The sequence below is a fragment of the Anabrus simplex genome, chromosome 1 (genome assembly GCF_040414725.1).
Source record: "Anabrus simplex isolate iqAnaSimp1 chromosome 1, ASM4041472v1, whole genome shotgun sequence".
NCBI lineage: Eukaryota > Metazoa > Arthropoda > Insecta > Orthoptera > Tettigoniidae > Anabrus > Anabrus simplex.
The window spans coordinates 68,099,232-68,121,710 of record NC_090265.1 but is presented as its reverse complement, the minus strand read 5'-3'; the positions used below and the strand labels follow the sequence as shown (position 1 = coordinate 68,121,710).

General features: G+C 40.6%; 1 protein-coding gene across 1 annotated transcript in view; it reads right to left on the bottom strand.

The window, feature by feature from the left end:
- Klp98A (kinesin-like protein 98A) overlaps positions 1–22,479 on the bottom strand; it is a 471,801-nt gene that overhangs the window by 88,012 nt on the left and 361,310 nt on the right. The window contains exon 18 of the mRNA XM_067156284.2: positions 2,612–3,056. Within this exon, the coding sequence (XP_067012385.2) occupies positions 2,612–3,056 (445 nt within the window). The remainder of the gene's footprint in view (positions 1–2,611; positions 3,057–22,479) is intronic.

Genomic DNA, 22,479 nt, shown 5'->3' with positions numbered 1-22,479 from the left:
TTGAGGTGTTTATGTAAGTATCGGGTGTATTGGTGAAACCCCTTTGATTGTCATGAAACATACTGTAGTTCCGAAGCTGCTTATCAAGAACTTTCTCGATGACTTGTCTAATAACTGAGCATACAATAATTGGACGCCAGTTGCTGGCATCATTTACATCACCTCCTTTATGAACCAGAATTGTACGGGCTTTCTTGAAAGTCGATGGTACTAACCCTGTTGTTAGCATTCTAGTGGCAATGATTGCGATTATCTCTGAAACCGCGTTGTTTTTAATAGCTTGGACGATTACGTGGTCAGGACCGCTTGCAGTGTCTATCTTGATTTTCTGTGTTGCCTGAACAATGTCTTCTTTAGATATGACCGGATTGTATGAGTCGTTAGTCTCCATGAGTTCACTCTCAGTGCCTTTTTGATGCTATTCTGGTCTTTTGTGGTTGTTCGGCCTAGAAAATATGTCCAAAAAGTATGTGTGCAATACTTCTTTCAGCCTGCAAATTGGTTGTTCATTTGTAATAACGCTGCATATGGCTTTTCACCGCTGATTGTAATAGTAGATCTGGCTTATTTCATACATGTACTTCCTTCTTCTCTTCCGTCTTCACCTTTTCGTTGATCTTTCAGGGTTTGAAGAAGTCCTATATGAATGTTGGACGGAATTAAGTTAGCCTTTTCTTCTCAGCTCATAGTATTTCTGAGCGGGGTGTTTCAGCCCGAGAAGAATATGTGGTACTGAAGCTAAGAATTGGACAAAGTCATTACCAGCATTGTCGAAGTCATCGTCTGTTTTCAGAAAACTTTGATTTCCATTTAATCAGATTGCGGTTGTACTCATCCATATTCGGAGCTGGAGTAGTGGCGGTGTTGGCTGTGGTATCATTGGACTGACGATTCTCTGGGGAATTTCATAAAATACTGATTTAACTCTGCTTCTTGACCAGGGTATCTCTGTGCACTGTAGCGTGAGCTCTGCTAACGTGTATGCTTACACCACTATCGAATCGATAATGTTTTCCACAGTGCGTGTGTTGTACACCGAGTGATTGTTGTTCGCTGGAAGGATTATTAGCCATACTATGAACATGTATATTTGACCATATAACTTATAATTGAAATATTCTTATCTACCGTATGTGCTGTTATCCAGAAAAGTCGCGGGGTTCCTTATATATGATGGTATCGCGTCAATACAAACAACAATAAAATGTCTTTAGAATTAGTTGCAATCGAATGTCCTTCCTCGAGAGTGGGTTACCATGTGTTTTAAGTTGTGACTTCTGAGTTTTCAAACTCTTATTACCTTCCGTGCAAACGTATTGTTTCTGCCTCGTGGGTATTCTGCAGATCATCGCTTGCCGTCGGTGGGATCTTTGTTTAGTTGAGCGATTTGCAGCTCAATTTGGCGAACCGTAGTATACGGCATTGCATTAATGAACTGTACACTGATCAGCAGCACTCAGTTAAATGAATGAGGTACACTCAAATACAGTATATGCATATACTTTTCTAATCAGTATGCCTACCTCAAAACTGCAATTCACCTTGAAGAGGATTAGTTAAAATATTATGAGCACAGATTCATAATTCATTGAAATGAAATGGTGTATGGCTTTTAGTGCCGGGAGTGTCCGAGGACAAGTTCGGCTTGCCAGATGTAGGTCTTTTGATTTGACGGCCGTAGGCGACCTGTGTATCGTGATGAGGATGAAATGATGATGAAGATAACACATACACCCATCCCACGTGCCAGCGAAATTAACCAATTAAGGTTAAAATTCCGACCCTGCCGGGAATCAAACCCAGGACCCCTGTGACCAAAGGCAAGCACGCTAACCATTTAGCCATGGAGCCGGACCATAATTCATTCATAAGTAATAACACTCGGTAAAATGCAAAATGAAGATAGGTTTTCATCATGTGAAAAAAGTTTATGTTTTCTACGTTCTCTTGTTATTTGCCAGTGAATATTTGCCTTGGACCTTTTGAATGACAGACTGAAGATGACCCTGACTAAAGGTTGAAACCTGTCCCAATTGTGATTAACTTCTAATGTAACTTTGCATTAATAAGTTTTCTTGTATTGAATAGGTGGAACCAAAATATATTATTAATTTAACTGTAATCTCAGTTCAATACAGACCAAATGAAATTCTTATCATTCATTGGATAATCAGCAGTTTACCCTACACAGTATATAAAATGCTGATCGGGCTGGGCCCCAAACCCAAAACATTTATGTAACTATACAGAAATGCATGTATTTACTTTAGTGTGGAAAACAGCTAAATATTGCAGATCATCACATTCTCTCACAATTTAGTTGGCATGGGTATAATTACAGCTACAAACGCCTATCAGTTTAGGCTTGAGTAAAAAAAAATCTAGCCTTAGTAACTTTGCAAATTTTAAAATCTCTGCCACATTACAATCCCAAGTTATTTCTTCTAGATAAAAAAAAAAAAATTCTTTGTAACTTGCTGCTATCATGTCTGTTACTTCCAACTTACAAATGAGATTTCTGAGTTGACCCAGCTTTCACACCCACACACTACTGTACACAACAATACTTGACCCAAGATGCACCCAATGGTAGCTGACCTAGCTCAATTACTTTGCCATGTTGATGTTGCTGTTTCCATCTCCCGCGCCGCAATGAGCTGTGGATCTCAGTTGGAGGAGACACTTTCTCGAAGGAACTTGTAGAATTGCCTGAAGTTCTGCCAGGTAGTAATTCAGAGACTACTTTGGAATAGTTGTCATCTGTGCAAGACACATCACTTTCAGATTCCTTTTTAATACTAGGTAATCTTACGACCTTGTCTCTGATGGTAACCATAGTCTCTAAGTCCACACCACTGTCACTCATCCCACGATCTGGTGGCTCAGAACATGGAGAGGCTGCAGTGTGAAATGTATCAGCAGTACCCAAAGAGCTTGACAGAGTACATGATGTAGGGGCAGCACATTTTTGATTTGGGAACAGTTCACTAGAAGAAGAATCCTCATCACTCTTGGGAGTTTCCAATAATGAAGTTGATTTGAGATCAAGACACAATCTGAAAGAAAGAAAAAAGAGAAATCATGCCAATTATATAATGACCTTGTAGTAATTTGAAATACAAATTTTTAATGAAGTTCCGTGAAAATATATATTCCTTGTCTTTGTATTTCCAGTATAAATAATGAACAGAACAAATTAGTGAATTAAGATATTTACCATTACTTTAGGTACTGTAAGTAAGGCTCTCAAGGCATGTATTATCAGCACTCAATTTTAAGGACAAGTTTTTAATTTTTAAATTTTTTAGAGGATTGTAGAGGGAGGATTGTGGGGACATTTAGGAAATTCACAGAGGCTTACAGACTGAATTCTGAAAGGTATAACAGTCTATAATGACAATGTATGTATGGTTTTTTTTTGGTTTTTTTTTTTCCAGTTCTTCTTCCTGGTTGAACTATGTTGCCGTTTTCTGTACATTCTGTACAGTTTCAAATACATTACAGTATTCTTTATCCAGGTGACAAATACTCGATCCGAGGTAATCAGTCTCCCAGGCACTAACTGCAGTCACTTTTTCTTCTTGCCCCATGTACCATCTGTTCTTTTCTCCACTCTGAGAATCTTCCTTAAGTTTTTTCACTGTTGTTGTCATTTTTATTATATAGATTGATGCATTCATGGACAAAATTAATAGACATTTTAAGCCAATGGGTCATATACGACCCACAGTGCTTGGATTTTGTTTTTTCTTGTATAATTCAATTTTTTCACATTAATGATAATACAAAAGGGACATTCTGGAAAGGACATAATTATTTTCAAGAAACGGTCCAAGATGGCAGAACGCTGTTAGTGCTGTGTGTGTGTGTGTGTGTGTGTGCGCGTGCGTGTGCGCATGTGTGTGTGCATGCGCTCCCAGTTTTTGATCATTAGCAGGTGTAGTAAAGGCGTAATTTGTTACGAAAATAGTGAATTTCAACTTTTAAAAGTGTGTGTTGTTTACTTCACGACATCACTCTGTGCTGTGCAGTGGATTTTTGCAAATATAAACAAAATTTAAGTATGGGAAGAGACAAGAGGAATGCGGCCAGCCGGGGAACCAGGACCGAGACGGGGCCTGCAGCCGGCAGCAGTAGTGAAGCTACCCTAGCGGACAGAATTGTTCAGCAGGTAAGGGAAGGTCTACAGTCAAAAGACATTCTCTTGGCTATCGTTGAGGCAATAACTGAAAGTGTCACAAAGGCCGTGACTGAACAACTCAAGGCCACCCTGGACTTCAACACTGAGATTATCAATGAACTTAAAATTGATATTAAAAATAGGGAAATTGAACTGAAAGCAGTGCAGGATGAACTCAAAAGGAGTACTGATGCTCTGGAGCAATATCAATGTAGAGGAAGTGTGCGTGTATTCAGAATTCCCGAATCACCTAATGAGAATACGGATGAACTTTCAGTCAGGTTGTTTAAAGATAAACCTGGCCTTGACATTGCCGTGCAGGATACTGATATGTCTCACCGTGTTGGCAGGCCGGGGCTGGGAGTGAAACGCCCTATAATAGTGAAATTTGTAAGCTATAGGAAAAGGGAGGAAGTCTTCCGTAACAAGCGCAGATTAGTAGGTACTGGAATCATTATCAGGGAGGACCTGACGGCGGCTCGCACTCTCATATTAAAGGCGGCTGTAGATAAATTTGGAGTGAGAAATGTCTGGACCATACAGGGACGCATTGTTGTAAAAGGAGGGGAAACCAGACACAACATAACAACAATGGATGAACTGAACTCTCTCAAATAAATGAACAATACCATAGTGTAGTATCTCAACCTTTGTCTGTAGATTCTGTTGTATGTCCTCCGCTCTCTTCGCTCAGCGCCAGCCAACCGCACGCACGCAACCGTGGATCATTCGAGACTCGACGCGCAGTCTTCAGTGCGTGTGTCTGTTACGTCGTGTGCAGTATATAAGGAGCTCCCTGTCTGTCACTCAGGAGGATTCTCCCCAGTGTCCTGCTCCAGAATACACTGAACGTCGAACACGGAGGCTGCTACTCTTAAAAATGTGTCTCGACCAGGTGGACGGAATTCTGGTAGTATGAGATTTCACCTCAGGTCACTGCTCCACTTTCCAGTTCCTTCATCCATGTCGAGCCCCGATGTTGTATGCCACACATCCCCAAGCTCACTCAAGCTCCGACACACACATTAGATTCTCTAATTGTGAACATAGCTTTCATTTAGTACAAGCTTATGAACTCAGACACTTCAAGTTAGAAGGAACTCTCTTAGCTAATCTATGCTAGTGCAAATGATAGTTTTCAACTATCAAGAACTATATCTTTCCCAAGAACTATCTTTTCAAGATAGCAGTGAGTGTAAATACATTCAAAGTGTACATAGTGTATAGAAACAGAAACTCTCTCAAGATTAATCATCTACTTTGCTTCAAGACAATTTTATGTTTTATTCCTGTACATACTGTAGAATTCTGTGTGAAGCAAATAAATAAGTTGTGTTCTTGTTTACAACACAACTCATTGGCGACGAGGTAAAAAGAAAACAAAAAAAAACTACGTGCCATCTGCCACCAACACATTGGCGACGAAGTCAAACAGTGGTCAGTGTGTCGCCCACTCGTTTGAAACGAGGTACAAAACTGATTACATTCTGTCGTCAACTCATTCGCGACAGGGCAACAAACTCTTACAGGATATCGTCCACTCATTGGCACAGTGACACTATACTCCGTAACTATCACCACTCCACATTGGAACCTGTACGGCCTCTACCAGCAGTTAGCCTTTTCTACAGTGCAACTATTAGCCTCCTTCGAACTACGGACAGTCAGCCGACATTCCAAGGCTCTCTCTCGCTCACAGCACCTGTTCGGCACGCTTCAGCTTGCTTGCTCTCTCACACACTCCCAGCTGTTCCGGTGAAGGTCTCGCCTACAGCCAGCTCAGTACACGCTGCTTTTCTCTCACGCATCTCAACATGGCTACAGCCGAGCAGCTAGCTGCCGTATTGCAAGCTCTACAGCAGCAACAACAGCAATTCATGCAGCAACAACAAGCGGCATTGCTCACAGCTATGCAAACTCTTTCTGTTTCTACACAGCCCTCAGCAATTCCTCCGTTCTCTGCTTTTGATCCGGCTAAGGAAGAATGGTCAGTCTATTTTGCCCGCCTACAGCAACATTTCATATGCCATTCCGTCACGGATGACAAGCGCCAACGTGCACTAATTCTCAGTTTGGTTGGCAATGCTACGTGCGAATTACTACAAAAATTAAGTCCAGAGGAGCAACTCTCTGAAGTGCCATTCGCACAGCTCTTGGCCCGTATCACTGAACACTATGCTAAAGCCCCGCACATAGTGGCCGCTCGCTACAAATTTTTTCAGAGCAGGAAGCAACTGCATCAGACTCATGCTGAATGGATAGCGGAATTGCGAGGTCTAGCTAAACCCTGCCAGTTTATATGTTCCAAGGACGGTTGTGGTACGCTCTATACCGATTCCCTCATTCGGGATATGGTCATTCTGCATACTCCTGAGGACAAAGTTCATTTTGACGCTGTCAAGAAGAGTAACCCTTCTTTAGAAGACGTCCAGCGTATTGCTACGGTATACGAACTTACTACCAAGACTGCGGCAGAAATAGCTTCTAAACATGAAGTCGCTCAAGTCTCTACTCCAGCCCGCCAGTCCTCTGTTACCTTGAACCACGCAGCCAAGTCGCTCTCTGCCAAGCATTCTCGCCCGGTTCCCTCTCGTTCTTCTCCCAGGAAGCCCACTTCTAAGAGCAAGTCGCAACTCCTGCCTTCCTGCAAAGGATGTTTCAAACATCATGAACGTCGTGCCTGTCGTTTTTTCAAAGCCACTTGTGAACGATGTAATAAAGTAGGACACATCAAGACTGTATGTCAGAGTTCGCTCCGCCCTGCTAAGACTCCTGCAGCGCGCCCGAAGCATATACGGCCCCGAGAGGACATGGAAGTTGATCAGATAAATCTTATTCTTCCCACCAAGAGTTCTCACAAGATCATCGTTCCTCTATCATTCTTTGATCGCTCTGTTGATTTTCAGTTAGACACTGGATCACCTGTCTCTATCATTAACCTGGCTACATATCACGACTTAGGTTCCCCTTCATGCTCTCCAGCTGACATCCAGCTTGTTACATTTAACAAACGGAAGATTGACATTAAAGGCCAAATCACGCTTCCAGCCAGTTATAAAGGAATTCGGAAGGTCATTCCACTACTCATAGTCAACAACTACACCGCATCGAACATTATGGGCATGGATCTCTTTAATTTATTTGGCTTCCAGATTCATGACAACATCAACGTAGTATCTACGTTGCAACCTACTTCTGATATTACGGCTCTCCTCGAGCAGTTTCCTGAAGTCTTCGACTCTACGCTCGGAACCACCAAAAACTATACAGCTCACATACAGCTGAAATCGGGAGCTAAGCCGCGCTTTTTCAAAGCACGTCCAGTACCCCTGGCACTTCAAGACCAGTTAGAAAGATGGGTAGAAGCTGGAATAGTGGTACCAGTCAATTCCAGTCAATGGGCCACTCCACTAGTTGTAATCAAGAAACCTGATGGCAATGTACAACTTTGTGGTGATTTCCGATCTACGATCAACGCACAAATCGACACAGATATATTTCCAATTCCCCGCCCAGAGGACTTATTCCGTCGTCTAGCTGGTGGACAATTCTTCTCTAGAATGGATCTTAAATAAGCCTATCTACAGCTACTTTTAGACGAAGAATCCAAGCAATTTCTCACACTCAACACTCCTATCGGACTGCTCCAGCTCCAGCATCTCCCGTTCGGCGTCTCTTCCTCAGCTGCTATTTTTCAGCGCTATTTAGCTCAACTTACCGCCTCCATTCCCGGTTGTGCTAACTACCTTGATGATATTATTGTGACTGGCGCAGATCATCAAGAACATCTCCATAATCTGCGCCTCTTTCTCACGAAGTTGAAAGAAAATGGCCTACGAGCGAATCTCACTAAATGCACTTTCTTTCAGCCGCAAGTTCACTACCTGGGACACATCCTCGATAAAAACGGCATTCAACCTAGTGAACGGAATGTCTCGGCGAGTGTAAACATGCCTGTACCACAGAACATCAAACAGCTCCAATCCTTCCCAGGCAAAGCGAACTACTATAACAAGTTCATTCCCCGCTTCGCTTCAGTTGCAGCTCCATTAAACGCCTTACGCAAAAAAGGTGTTACATTTCAGTGGTCTCCGCAATGCCAACAGGCCTGGCAAACGATCAACACAGCCCTTGTTCAAGCTGTTAAACTCGCTCATTTTCAGCCTGGCAAGCTCATCACGCTAGCTACTGACGCATCAGATTACGGCGTCGTTCTCTCCCAGAAGGATCGTCACAGACAAGAACGCTCCATCGCCTTTGCTTCTTAGACACTTAATGAGCATCAACGTCGGTACTCCCAGATAGAAAAAGAAGCTTTAGCAATCATCTTTGGTATTCGCCGTTTCAATGAATATCTCTATGGCAACCATTTCCTGATCATTACTGATCACAAGCCTCTAGTACACTTATTCCATCCTGGTGATAAGATCCCTGAGCATTCCCTCAGAAAGCTTCAAAGATGGTCCATGTTCCTTTCTGATTATTCCTATCAGATCGCCTATCGTGCCACATCCCAGCATTGTAATGCTGATGCCCTCTCTCGCTTACCAGTCGGTCCTGATACCACCTTCGATTCTCAAGAATCCGAATGTCTTCAGTTAGACATAGAACTCAAAGACACCGTATCCACCTTTCCTATTGACGCTACCTGCATTGCTAAAGCTACGGATAAGGACAGTACACTTGCTACGGTACGTACTTACATCCGCAAGGGTTGGCCCCTTCAGAACAAACTTCCTGCCCACCTTGCGCCTTATCATCGTATTCAGCATCGTCTTACGACTCCTGCCGGAGTTATACTCCTCGAAACCGGCACCACCTTCCGAGTGGTTATCCCACCTAGTCTACAGACACAAGTTCTCGACTTGTTACACCAATTTAAAGATAAAAATTTCATTGTTCCGTATTGAAATTATTGATGTAAAAATTAAATAATTGAAAAGGAGGTTCAACCTATTCAATACTTAAAAGAAAGAAATGTAGTAATTACATTCTTATTTAAATGGGACCGGTTTCGACCTTAGTCCAGGTCATCATCAGCCGTAAAAACATGTACACCAAAGTCATTGGGGTATATCCCGCACTAAGCAACTGGCATGTCAACACTGCTACTGGCCTGGTATTGATGCCGCCATCGAAAAGCTCATCCGCCATTGTGAACAATGTCAAATTAATCAGAACGCCCCGTCTTCTGATCTAGCTTCATGGCCTCCTGCTACTTCTCCATGGGAACGAGTTCACATCAATTTCGCAGGTCCTTTCCTCAATTCCATGTGGCTCATCGTCATAGATTCTCTATCGAACTTTCCCTATGTAATGGATATGCATTCGACTACTACTACTACTACAGAAGCTACCATTCGTGCTCTTCAGAAAATATTTACAACTGAAGGCTTACCTCAAGTCCTAATTTCTGACAATGGACCGCAATTTACAGCTACTGCTTTTAAGAAGTTCTGTACATATAATGGCATTCGCCATATCCTAGCACCGCCTTTTCACCCTCCATCTAATGGTGAAGCTGAATGCTTTGTACAAACTTTTAAGAAAAGTATGAAAAAAGCTGTCTCTTCAGGCTTAACCAAAGACCAAGCATTGTTACAACTCTTAAGCAACTACAGAACTCTGCCCGGCGCTGATAATGTCACTCCCGCACAAAAGCTCCATGGACGACCTCACAGAACTTTACTTTCTCTGTTGCAGCCTCTTCTGGCCCAGCCTAAGACCTCGCCAACAAAGTTCACCGTCAACGACAGGGTCTACATAAGGACATTCAAGTCAAACTCGCTCTGGTTACCTGGTGTCATCCGCAGATCTTTGGGCCATCGTCTATACGAGATTCAGACTGCTGAGAAACGCATTTGCCGCCACCAGGACCAGATACGCCTGCGCTACCGTCCATATCCGGCTATTGATTCTCTTGTTAAGCCAGATAAATCTATTGCTGAACGAGCTTTAGACCATTTAATAACCATGGGTTCCTTTCAGGACGATGCAGCGCCACTCCGCCCAGTCACAGCTCCGGACAATACAACAGAGACGTCAGAAGCTCCTGCCCAGCATCATAGCCGCCACCAGCGCCGCCGCCGCTTCATGCCGTATCGGCGTATTTAGGAGGGGAGGGTGTTGTATGTCCTCCGCTCTCTTTGCTCAGCGCCAGCCAGCCGCACGCACGCAACCGTGGATCATTCGAGACTCGACGCGCAGTCTTCAGTGCGCGTGTCTGTTACGTCGTGTGCAGTATATAAGGAGCTCCCTGTCTGTCACTCAGGAGGATTCTCCCCAGTGTCCTGCTCCAGAATACACTGAACGTCGAACACGGAGGCTGCTACTCTTAAAAATGTGTCTCGACCAGGTGGACGGAATTCTGGTAGTATGAGGTTTCACCTCAGGTCACTGCTCCACTTTCCAGTTCCTTCATCCATGTCGAGCCCCGATGTTGTATGCCACACATCCCCAAGCTCACTCAAGCTCCGACACACACATTAGATTCTCTAATTGTGAACATAGCTTTCATTTAGTACAAGCTTATGAACTCAGACACTTCAAGTTAAAAGGAACTCTCTTAGCTAATCTATGCTAGTGCAAATGATAGTTTTCAACTATCACGAACTATATCTTTCCCAAGAACTATCTTTTCAAGATAGCAGTGAATGTAAATACATTCAGAGTGTACATAGTGTATAGAAACAGAAACTCTCTCAAGATTAATCATCTACTTTGCTTCAAGACAATTTTATGTTTTATTCCTGTACATACTGTAGAATTCTGTGTGAAGCAAATAAATAAGTTGTGTTCTTGTAAACCTTATCTTGTTTACAACAGATTCTACTGTGAAATAGCTTTCTAGTTCCTTAACTGTTTCTTCCAATCTGATTGCTTCATTTGTAACAAATTCGTAAAATAGACGTATAGCGTTCACAAGTTTCACCCACACCTACAAATTCTCTTCTACTTATTTCTGAAATGCTCGCCGGCAGGTGCACTTAAAGCCTGGGAGTACAGCACCTTAGCAAAACCCTACTCTAGACTAACTCTTCAACTGTATATTACTGTAATTTTATTAGTATCCTTATATTATTATTATTTATTTGTCTATTGAAATGTTCAAACATATGCTATGCGTATTTAATTATCTGCGTGTGTCTGTCAGTGTGTGTGTGTGTGTGTGTGTGCTATCAGTGTTTGCTCCTGGAATGTGTCACCTACCCTTTAAACATGTCAGCAGCTGGTGTCCTTGAAACTACTGTTATGGTAGATGAGGCATTCCTGAATGTCATTGAATCCGAGTGTATTCCAAGACGAAAATAACCCTCGTGTACCTTCACCAACTGCACCCAACCCTCAGCCTATTGAACTGCTATTGAAACAATCTCTGTCTCAGTTCTCGCGAAGTCTACAGTGTTGCCATATCAATTCTCTCTCACTCCTCAGTCACATAGATGAAGTTCGTTCGATAATATCAACCTGTAACATGCATATTATGTGTATTACTGAAACCTTGTTATCCGATAAAATTAGCTCTACCCTTGTAAATCTAGAAGGATATACTCTCTATCGCCATGATCGCACTGCCAGACGCGGTGGTGGTGTAGCAGTATATTGTAGAGATGATATTAAATGCAGAATAATTATCAAATCATCATCTGGCATCACTTCACATACGGAATATATGTTTGCTGAGACCATAATTAACTGTCAAAAACTATTGATAGGAGTTACCTATAAACCACCGAATGTTACCAATATCTCTGACCTTGAATCTGGCCCTCTCAAAGTAGTACCAACCTACGAGCATATACTACTTCTTGGCGACGTTAACTCAAATATCTTAGCCCCGACTGGCAAATCAGAATGAATCAGCAACCTACTTACCTCCGTTGACATGACGATCTTACCGCTTGATGCAACTAATCATGTTCATACACTTAGATATACAAGCCATACTGGAGTTGACCTAGTTACAAGTAACCTGTATAAAGTTCTTAAGTACGGTCAATTTCCTGTACCTGGCATTTCAACTCATGACTTAATTTACCTGTGCTACTCTCTATGTGTACCAAAATACAAAGCTAAATACATTAGTTATAGGGATCTGAAAAATATCGATCTACAACAACTCCAAAATGATGCGTACAGTTTACCTTGGGAAGATATAAAGCAGCTGCAGGACACAGACATGAAAGTGAGAAGATTTAATTCTCTACTCATAGGACTATATGACAAGCATGCTCCAGTTAGGCAAGCTAGAGTCACTCGCTCGCCTGCACCTTGGTTAACAAGCGATATAAAAGCAACAATGGCTCGCCGTGACGCAATGTTCTGCCGATACAAGGAAACAAATAATGAACTAGATTTCAAATAGTATCATCTTTTACGTAACAGAACAAAACAATTAATTCGCAATACCAAATTTAATCACATTAAAAATGTAACAAGGAACTTAAATGCACGTGAAACCTGGAACGAACTTCGAGCTATGGGAGTTGGAAAATGCAAAGAGCCACATATGCCAACTATATCTCTCGATACACTTAACTCTCACTTCGTAACTAACCCAATAAAGGAAGCTCAACCTCAAAATCATATCAATCTAAATCAAAGAACCAGTGACCCTACAGAAAACGAAAATGATTTCTCTTTTCACCCTGTCTGTGTAAATAATGTAAAGCGTATTTTGAATTCAGTTAAGTCACAAGCTAAAGGAGCAGATAACATCTCAATAGGCTTTATCAAAAACATTACTGGTGCAGTCCTACTAATTATTACCCAGATTGTAAACCACTGTCTCACCACAGGGACGTTTCCAACTGCATGGAAGGATGCTCTAGTAACCCCAATATTAAAGCATACCGGTACCACAGTAAATGCGCCATCTGATTACCGGCCTATTTAGATTCTTCCCCCTCTCTCGAAAGTTCTTGAACGAGTTGTACACTAGCAGCTAGTAGAATTCTTAACCAGATATTCTCTTTTTGACCCACTGCAATCTGGCTTCAGAAAGGGACACAGTACTACGACTGCACTTCTTCAGGTAACAGATGACATAAGACTAGCAATGGACAAACGGCAGGTGACGATACTAAAACTCCTTGACTTTAGTAGTGCGTTTGACACGGTAAATATAAACATACTATTATCCAAGCTACGCTCTCTGCATATCAGCCCGATAGCCCTTAATTTTTTTTTAAAGTCGTACCTTACAAATCGTCGCCAGTGCGTAGTGGTAAACAATCAAAGATCCCAGTGGGCTGTAAAATCATCCGGTGTCCCTCAAGGGTCTGTTCTAGGGCCCTTACTGTTCGTCTTACATATTAATGACAAATCTTCCACACTTCAGTATTGCAAATACCACTTATATGCTGATGATATGCAGATATACAAACACACCACTACAAACAATTTACATGAAACAGTTCAGCATATTAATTGGGATATTGAAAGGCTTACCGCCTATGCTACAAACAACCACTTACTCCTAAATCCTCGTAAAACACAAAGTATTATCATAGGAAACTCTAAATTATTAGATGTAATAAGCAATATAAATCCTCCTCCAATCATAATCAATGACATTGCTGTACCGTACCTTAAAAATGTAACTAATCTTGGAATCTCCATCAATGAGAATCTGACCTGGAATGAACACGTAACAAATGTATGTAGAAAGATTCATGCAGCTCTATATCCCCTGAAACGTCACAAGAATTCTTTTCCTCAAAAACTTAAATTAAAATTAATCCAAGCACTACTATTCCCAATTTTAGACTACTGTGATATGGTACTGGTCAATCTAAATGCTAAACAAGCTTTGAGACTTCAGCAAGCTCAAAACTCATGCATATGATATGCCTTCCAACTGCGACATGATGCTCATATTACACCATATTTCAAAACATTGGGATGGCTACGCATAAATGAACGAAGGAATTTTCACCTAATGACGCTTGTTTACCAAGTGCTCTCGACAAACACTCCTACTTACCTCTCTTCTAATTTTCGTTTCCTTTCCTCATTCCATGAAATTAGTACCCGTTCTGGTTCCCCACTTGAAATTCCACTAAGTCGAACGAATTCCTACAATCATTAATTTTTTAGTTACTGCATCGAGACTCTGGAATACACTCCCAATGGACATTTGGCACCGTACTTCCTCTCATAAATTCAAATCTGCCTGCTGAAAGTTTTTCCTGGGAACATAAAACTGAGTTGTGTGAGTCATTGTGTGTATGTTGTGTGAATGAGTTTTCTTCATGTAGTAGTAGTAGTAGTAGTAGTAGTAGTAGTAGTAGTAGTAGTAGTAGTAGTAGCAGTAGCAGCAGTAGTAGTGCCACATTAATTGCTGTACTGATATGTAGGCCTAACTTAGAATTATCTGTCTGTAGTATTATTTCTTTTTAGAATTTCTGTCTTACTTTTATGTTTACATTTTTAAATTTTATTGTTTGTAGTGGTTAAGTGTAAGAGAGGGCCGTGAGCCCTAACTTTGAAATAAATAAATAAATAAATAAATAAATAAATAAATAAATAAATAAACAAACAAACAAACAAACAAACAAACAAACAAACAAACAAACAAACAAACAAACAAACAAACAAACAAACAAACAAACAAACAAACAAACAAACAAACAAACAAACAAACAAACAAACAAATAAACAAACAAACAAACAAACAAACAAACAAACAAACAAAACAAACAAACAAATTAAATAAAACCCGTGTGGGGATTTACCGGTTACCTCCATCGGGCGCGTCCCATTGGAATTGGGGAAGGTCGCTGGCTCTGCCGCCAGCAGAGTCATAGGGTAGTAGGGAAATAAAATACCACCGTGAAAAAAAAACTGGTCCCTTGCCAGGGTTACGGTGAAGACTGGTAAATGACCAGAAGCCAGAAAACATCTTGAGGCAACCTCTAGGACTAACAACCCTACTTGTAAAAGGATGGGTACCCGTCTAAAGCAAAGTCAAGTCAAAAAGCATGATGGCACAACATTTCAAGAAACATACCCCAGGGGGTAAATCTTCGGATAAATCCCTCGTCGTGAACGCCACGGCGCACGAGTCTCGTTCGGATTCTGGGGGAGACTCGACATCATGCAAGAGACGAGTCAGAGCGTCTCGGTGTACCCCGAAGAGTCAAAAACTCAGGCCAAAATCTAAAACCTTTCTGGCAACTTTCAACATAAATTCACTTACGCAAACTGGCAAGCTGAAAACCCTCACCAAAGCTCTTCACGAAAATCAGATATCCATAATGGCCCTACAGGAAACAAGGTACCCAGATGAAGAGGTTTTTGAATCCGAAGGCTACCGATTTTTCAAGAGCAAAGTGCAAAGAGGAATCCTCAATGGAGCTGTGATGCTTGGAACCGCGTTTGCTGTTAGAACCAAGATCCTTAAATCGGTTGCAAATTTCAAACCTGTGAATGACAGATTGTCTATACTCACAATTAAATGCGCGAACAAAACCTACGCCCTAGTTAACACACATGCTCCTACAAACGATAAGAACAAGTCTGATCCAGACGAAGTTGATAATTTCTGGGACCTACTGGATGATAAATTAAACAAAGTCCCCAAACACCATGTCAAGCTTCTTTTGGGTGACTTCAATGCCCAACTAGGTCGTGAACAGAAGTACAAGAAAGTTATAGGAAATTACCCTGCTCACAAAAGAACTAATCCCAACGGCAAAAGACTGGTGTCCATTTGCGAAAATCACAACCTGCAGGTCATGTCGACCCACTTTCGCCATCTACCCAGAAAGCAAATGACTTGGCGTTCTCCCGTCCAAGCTCTCGGAGAGTTCCAAATTGATCATGTTGCAATCTCCAGGAGAAACAGCCCTGAGATTATGAATGTCAAGGTAAAGAAAGGCATCAATGTGGCCTCAGATCATTATATGTCTCTTATCAAATTCAAACCAATTCCCGCAAACACAAGGAAGACAACCAAACAAATCACACGCTTCGACAATGATAAACTTCGGCAAAGGGTCGAGGAGTTCCAGGAGAAGGCTAGACCAAATGACTGTGACTTTAACAACGCCAAAAGTCCCCTTGTTGAGGCCGCCAAAGACGTTGCCAAAAATCAAGAGAAGCAAAAAGCATGCCTGGTGGAATGGTACCTGCGAATCAGTCCTCCAAGAAAGACTCAATGCGTGGAAACAGTACTACTCTACGAAATCAGAAAATGATTGGGAAACCTACAAAACCCAACGTGCCCAAGCAGCTAGGGTGTTAAGAACTGAGAAATGTAAATATGATTAATCTGTCATTGAAAAGATAGAACAAAACTTTAGGAAGAATGAAAGCAGAGAGTACTACAGAGCCTTCAAACGCAAACTCACTGGCTATAAACCACCATCTCTATGCTTTGAGCGAAAGGACGGCACACTGGCGACGTCAAATGAAGAAAATTACAGCATCCTGGCAGATTACTTCAAGAGTTTACTTAATTGCTCTAAACCGCAAAGCCCCATTGAAACCAAGGAACCCTTACTCAGGTACCCAGATTCCAGACCACCCGACAGAGATGAAATCAAGCGCCACATTGACCGTCTCAAAAATAACAAAGCGCCGGGGGAAGACTCAGTAGTAGCAGAACTATGGAAATATGCCCCAGAGGAATCACTTGATATCTTGCAAAAGAAAATAGAAGAAATTTGGAACAAGGAGACCCTACCCGAAGATTGGAAAATAGCTTTGATCCATCCATTACACAAAAAAGGCAGCATGAAGAACATCAACAACTACAGAGGAATATCTTTGCTACCCGTGACTTACAAAATTCTATCACTTGCCATCCTGGAGCGTTTGGAAGCACAAGTCGAACATCAAATAGGTGAATACCAAGGAGGGTTCAGAAAAGGTCGCTCAACAGCTGAACAGATACAAAATCTCAAAACGATCATCAGATATTGTACACTAAGGTCCAAGCAGTATGTGTCTGTCTTTGTGGACTTTAAGAAAGCGTACGACTCCATTGACCGGGAAGTCCTGCTAAACATCTTAAATGAATTTGGAGTTGATTTGAAACTGCTGGCATTAATTAGAGCCACCCTGACCGATACAAAATCCAAGGTGAAGTTCCACGGATGTCTCTCGCATTCCTTTGACATCAAAACAGGAGTCCGACAAGGTGATGGGCTATCCCCGATACTCTTCAACTGTGTTCTTGAAAAGATCATCAGAACCTGGCGGGTGAGATTACAGGAAACCAACTACAGTCCATTGAGAATAGGAACAAAATCCAACGGGATCGCAACAGACTGCTTAGCATTTGCCGATGATATTGCTGTTCTCTCAAACGACATAGAAACCGCTAGAGCTCAAGTTGAAATTTTAAAGGAAATTGCCGAACTAACTGGTTTGCAGATATCGTTTGAGAAAACAGAAGTAATGACTAACATCAAAGAGGCTCCACCAAAACTCCATACAAAATACGGGGACATCACCCGAGTAGACAAATTCAAATACCTGGGTGAGATCATCATGAAAAATAGACTGGACAAAGAAGCACTTCAGGAGCGAGTACGCAAACTGGAAATAGCCTACCAAACATCCTGCACAATCTACAACAAAAAATGCCTTTCCCAAAACACCAAGATACGTCACTATGAAACGGTTCTGAAGCCAGTAGTTCTATATGCAGCCGAAACCCTGCCTCTAAATGCCAACAAAGGACTCCTTGAAGAACTGGAGGAAAGAGAACGCAAAATTGTGAGAGGAATCTTGGGATCAAAGTACAGAAATGGAGTCCATCAAAAGAGATCCAACAAGGAAGTCTACAGCAAAATAGAGAAAATTACCGACACAATCAGAAAAAGACGGGCTCGATTTTAAGGTCATCTGAAAAGAATGGACGGAAGAAAGTTAACTAAAGAAATATTTCAGTTTTTTGATTCAAACCCCAAAACCACAATTCCCTGGTTTAGAAATACCAAAGAAGACCTTCAAATGCTACATATCTCAGCTGAAGACGCCCTTAACAGAGATCTCTTCCGCAAGAAAATATTGACGAACGGGCTAAACCGAGACGAGCAACCGAAGAGAAGACACGGAGCTCCTTGGACAGAGGAGCATAAGCAGGCCAACTCACAAAGAATGAGGGAAATTTGGGCTCTAAAGAAGGCCAAGTTCAGTGTCAAATGCAACAAGACTTAACGTGGTCCTTGATGGCCCCAGCGAATTAAATAAACAAACAAACAAACAAACAAACAAACAAACAATGCATGTAAATGTAAGCTTTGGGAAGTGCTGTATAAAACCTGTTTTGAGGTTACTGTAAGACATAGTTTTGAAATTAATTTCAGTTAGAATAAAATTCTAACATATCACTTTTTTTTTATTTCTCTTTTTGAATTGTGACGAATTATCGAAAAAGGTATGTCAAGTGCTTTGGAAATGATATTTCATGCGTAGTTATGTCGGCAAATGTCAAATTGAATACTGGGGTTGAAAACGACCCTTGCTGTAAATACTACACTTTCTCAGTTATTTTCAGAATTCTTTTTTATTTGCAATAAATTACTCTTAAATGAATGGATAGTAACAGAAAACATGTATTTTTAAATTATTTCTAACTTTGGCCTTAAAATGGGCTAAATTTTAAGTTTCACTGTGAAAGAGGCGAAGTGCAGGGGGAATATGTACATTTCTTAAAGACTTTGCTGTTAATAATAATAATAATAATAATTGTACAAATTGTACGAATTTCTGTAATTAATTTCCTACCAATCATGTATTTCTTCTTCGACTTTGAGTGTACCTTCAAGATTGACCAATAAAGTAAGAGGGTGTGGCTTGATTATTCATCAAAGGTCTCGAACTTTCCCCAAAGGTTTATAAACTGCTGATTTTCATGTCTCGTGGCCACTTGATTAACATCTAAGAGTGTGTGTGTGTAAAGCAGGAGGCGGGAAGCGCCTCCCATCAGGCAGCAGGTCTTCAGCAAAGGTAATGGCCGTTTAACATCTTTATTCCTTGCTAGCTTAGCAGTTTAACCCGCGGAAAAGGTCCGAAACTTTTACCATGTAACCTATCTTTCTGTAATGTAATTTTCTGCCGGCTTATGTAAATATCTTTAACTGTAAATCAGGGATAGAGAGTGATTTACCCTCTCGAGCTCCCCTTCATTTTGGTTTGAGGTGACTACGTTTCGGTAACTGAATTTTTCTTTTCCGTAATGTTTAAATTTCCTTCTTATACGGGTCACCTGCATAGGTTGGGAATAGCCCCTGTGTCATCAGCCTAGTGCCCGTTAGGTTTTAAGAAATTACATCGAGGAGTACAAGTGTTCGCCTCCTTTCACCTTGTATTCGGGCCATTTATTTACTGTCAATTCTTTTACACGAAGGCCCTGTAGGTTGGGTACAAGATACCCCCGCTTCATTTTTGTAAATAGTGCCTGGTAAGGCCAGTAATTATTAAATGTTCACATTGTGTTGCCTTGAGTATGCTTGAAAAACTGAGTGTGTGTCAGCTCTTTACCTGTATTGTAAGAATGCCTCTGGGAGGCTTAATATTGTAAGGAGGAGCAAGGGCTCCGCGTATTAGGGTATTTCTGCTCTTTGATCGAATTTGTGTTTGTAATGTGAGCTAGGAGCTCAAAATTGTAAAGTAGGGCTTGAAGCCCAAGATCAGTTTATGCCACCTATCTTATCTCGACTCGACCTATTTATTAATACTGGCACCTGTACACTGTTATTTGTTGATTTTTTTTTAAAGAAAAGAAAATATAACCTTTTCTTAAAATTTTAAATTAACTATGACTTTGTAGTTAGACCCATTCATCCCGGCACCTTCTTTCACCTCTGCTAATCCACCAAACCTCAGTAATAATAATAATAATAATAATAATAATAATAATAATAATAATAATAATAATAATAATAATAATAATAATAATAATAATAATAATAATCTTCTTCTTCTTCTTTAGCGTTTGTCCCGCCTGGTGGCAGGGTTCGCTGTGTGGATTCGTTGTCTCCATTTAATTCGCTCATGGGCCATGTCAGGATGTAGTCTTACAGCTTTCAGGTCGTTGTGCACTGTATCCATCCATCGTTGTCTTGGTCGTCCCTTGGACCTCTTTCCAGCGACTTCCAATGTATACGCTGACTTTGCCAGTGTATTGTCTTCTGCACACAACACATGTCCAAACCAGCGCAGACTGTTTTCCTGGATTTTCTTCTGGATCGGTGCAACGCCAAAGCGTTTCCTAATATTGTCATTTGAATATTGTGAATAATAATAATAATAATAATAATAATAATAATAATAATAATAATAATAATAATAATAATAATAATAATAATAATAATAATAATATCATCATTGTATCATCATTGATCGGCTCTCTACTCATGAATCTGAGTTGTTCTAAATCTATTTCTTCTCAGAGCCTGATGAGCTTGTTTCTGGTTCCCAACTTCACCAGTGGAGACATGAATTCACATTTGTTAAGGGGACCATTGTGCAGAACTTCTGTATTAATCCTGGAAATGTACAATAAGAATAAAACATGACAAACATCAATATAGTTGAACAATCAAATACCTCTGTCCCCAGTACCTAGCTAAGATTCTCTAGGTCAGTCACAATGAACAGAATGTGAGAAGTATGTATAAAGGAGGAAAGATGGAAAATGGAAAGACTTGAAATAAACATAAAAAAATGGATGGCCTGGATCAAATAGTGCAGAATTAAAGATCATTTTGTCTATTATTCAGGAAAGAATGAACCAAATCTAAATGAAATTGGCATCTTACTGGGTAAGCAAGAAAATAATGAAGTTAAGGCCCCCATTCCATTATCGGACAGAGTTTTATTGATCAAGTTTAACTTGGAACCTTTTACATAAATGTCATCCAAGTGTATGCTCCCGTATCTGATGGAACTGATATGCTATTGAAAAGTGCTATGGAGACATTGATGAAGCCTTAAAACTAACAAAGAATTTGGAAGTAACCATACTAATGGGAGATTAAAGTGGAAAACAAGATCTATACATAGATAAATATTCATGCTCCAACAAATGAAAAGAACAGAACTGACAAAGACAGAACAGATCAATTTTGAGATGAACTTGACCAATTAGTAACGAATATACCTGATACTAACATTAACCTTTTCCGGTCCAACGTCGAGCATTGTAACTGTTCCAACATCGAGGTCACCTCGACATTATATTTCGTTCTACTTGAGAGGTTATTTATTGAAATTCTTTGACCTCATTGAGGTCAATCGATATCCTGGAGTTTCTAGAGCAAATTTTTGTGCACAAAGGAAGCCGTTCTCTTATCTCCACGGAAATAATATGAGATATATGTAGCCGTGTACCGTCATGGTTACCCACGGCTTGTCAGCTGTGTTTACATGAGTAGTGCTGCACAAGTGTTGTAATAGGCATATTTATCTGTGAATGCAAATTGTCTCAGTTAAATTTACGATATAAAAGCGGCAAATATGAATGAAGAAGAAATACGTATGCACGTTTATTTAGATAGCAGTTACGATGATTATTTATTTGAATTAGACGAAGAGTTTAGAGAACTGTCAAGTGAAGATGAAGGTATAGTGTACTCCACCATTGCAAGTGAAACTTCATCAACTGGACCTCTGCGTAAAAAAAGAACGGACTGATCCCGGACCATCATATGCTGTTTCTGAAGATTCAGAAGAGGGATTTCCAGTGACTGCTACAAAAGCAAGAAGACGCGCGAAGGTAATGGTCCAGGGCGGAGGAGGGGATACGGCACACGGCAAAGACGATGCTTCTCAGGTCAGTGTTGATAATTTGAGTAACAATGATGCTGAAAATACTTCTGCACATAAAAATGGGAATGAAAACGACAATAGTGTTTACCGGAATGTAACATTTCTTGATAATTAGCCTCCTAGACTAAGTTATTTATCAGGTCGGAAAACTAGAAGACCGCAGCTGCATCACTCCACTTCAGTTTTTATGTTATTTTTCACTTCTGCAGTGATGACGAAAATTATTATGGAAACTAATTCCTATGCAATAGAATATATGGTAATAATCATAATAATATAATTATAGTTACTAATAAAAGTTCTGAGTTAAATCTGACTAGGTAAAAATGTGCAAAATTAATTTGGACCAGACTTCTGGAACATGTGACAATATTGGACTGCAAAGGGTTAAAATTCTTCTTGGAGACTTTAATGCAAAGATTGGACATGAGAGAAAATTTTGTTTTGTGGTGGGAAGAGGGCCAGCACATCAATTAACAAACAAGAACGGCAAATTGTTAATTGAATTTTGTATT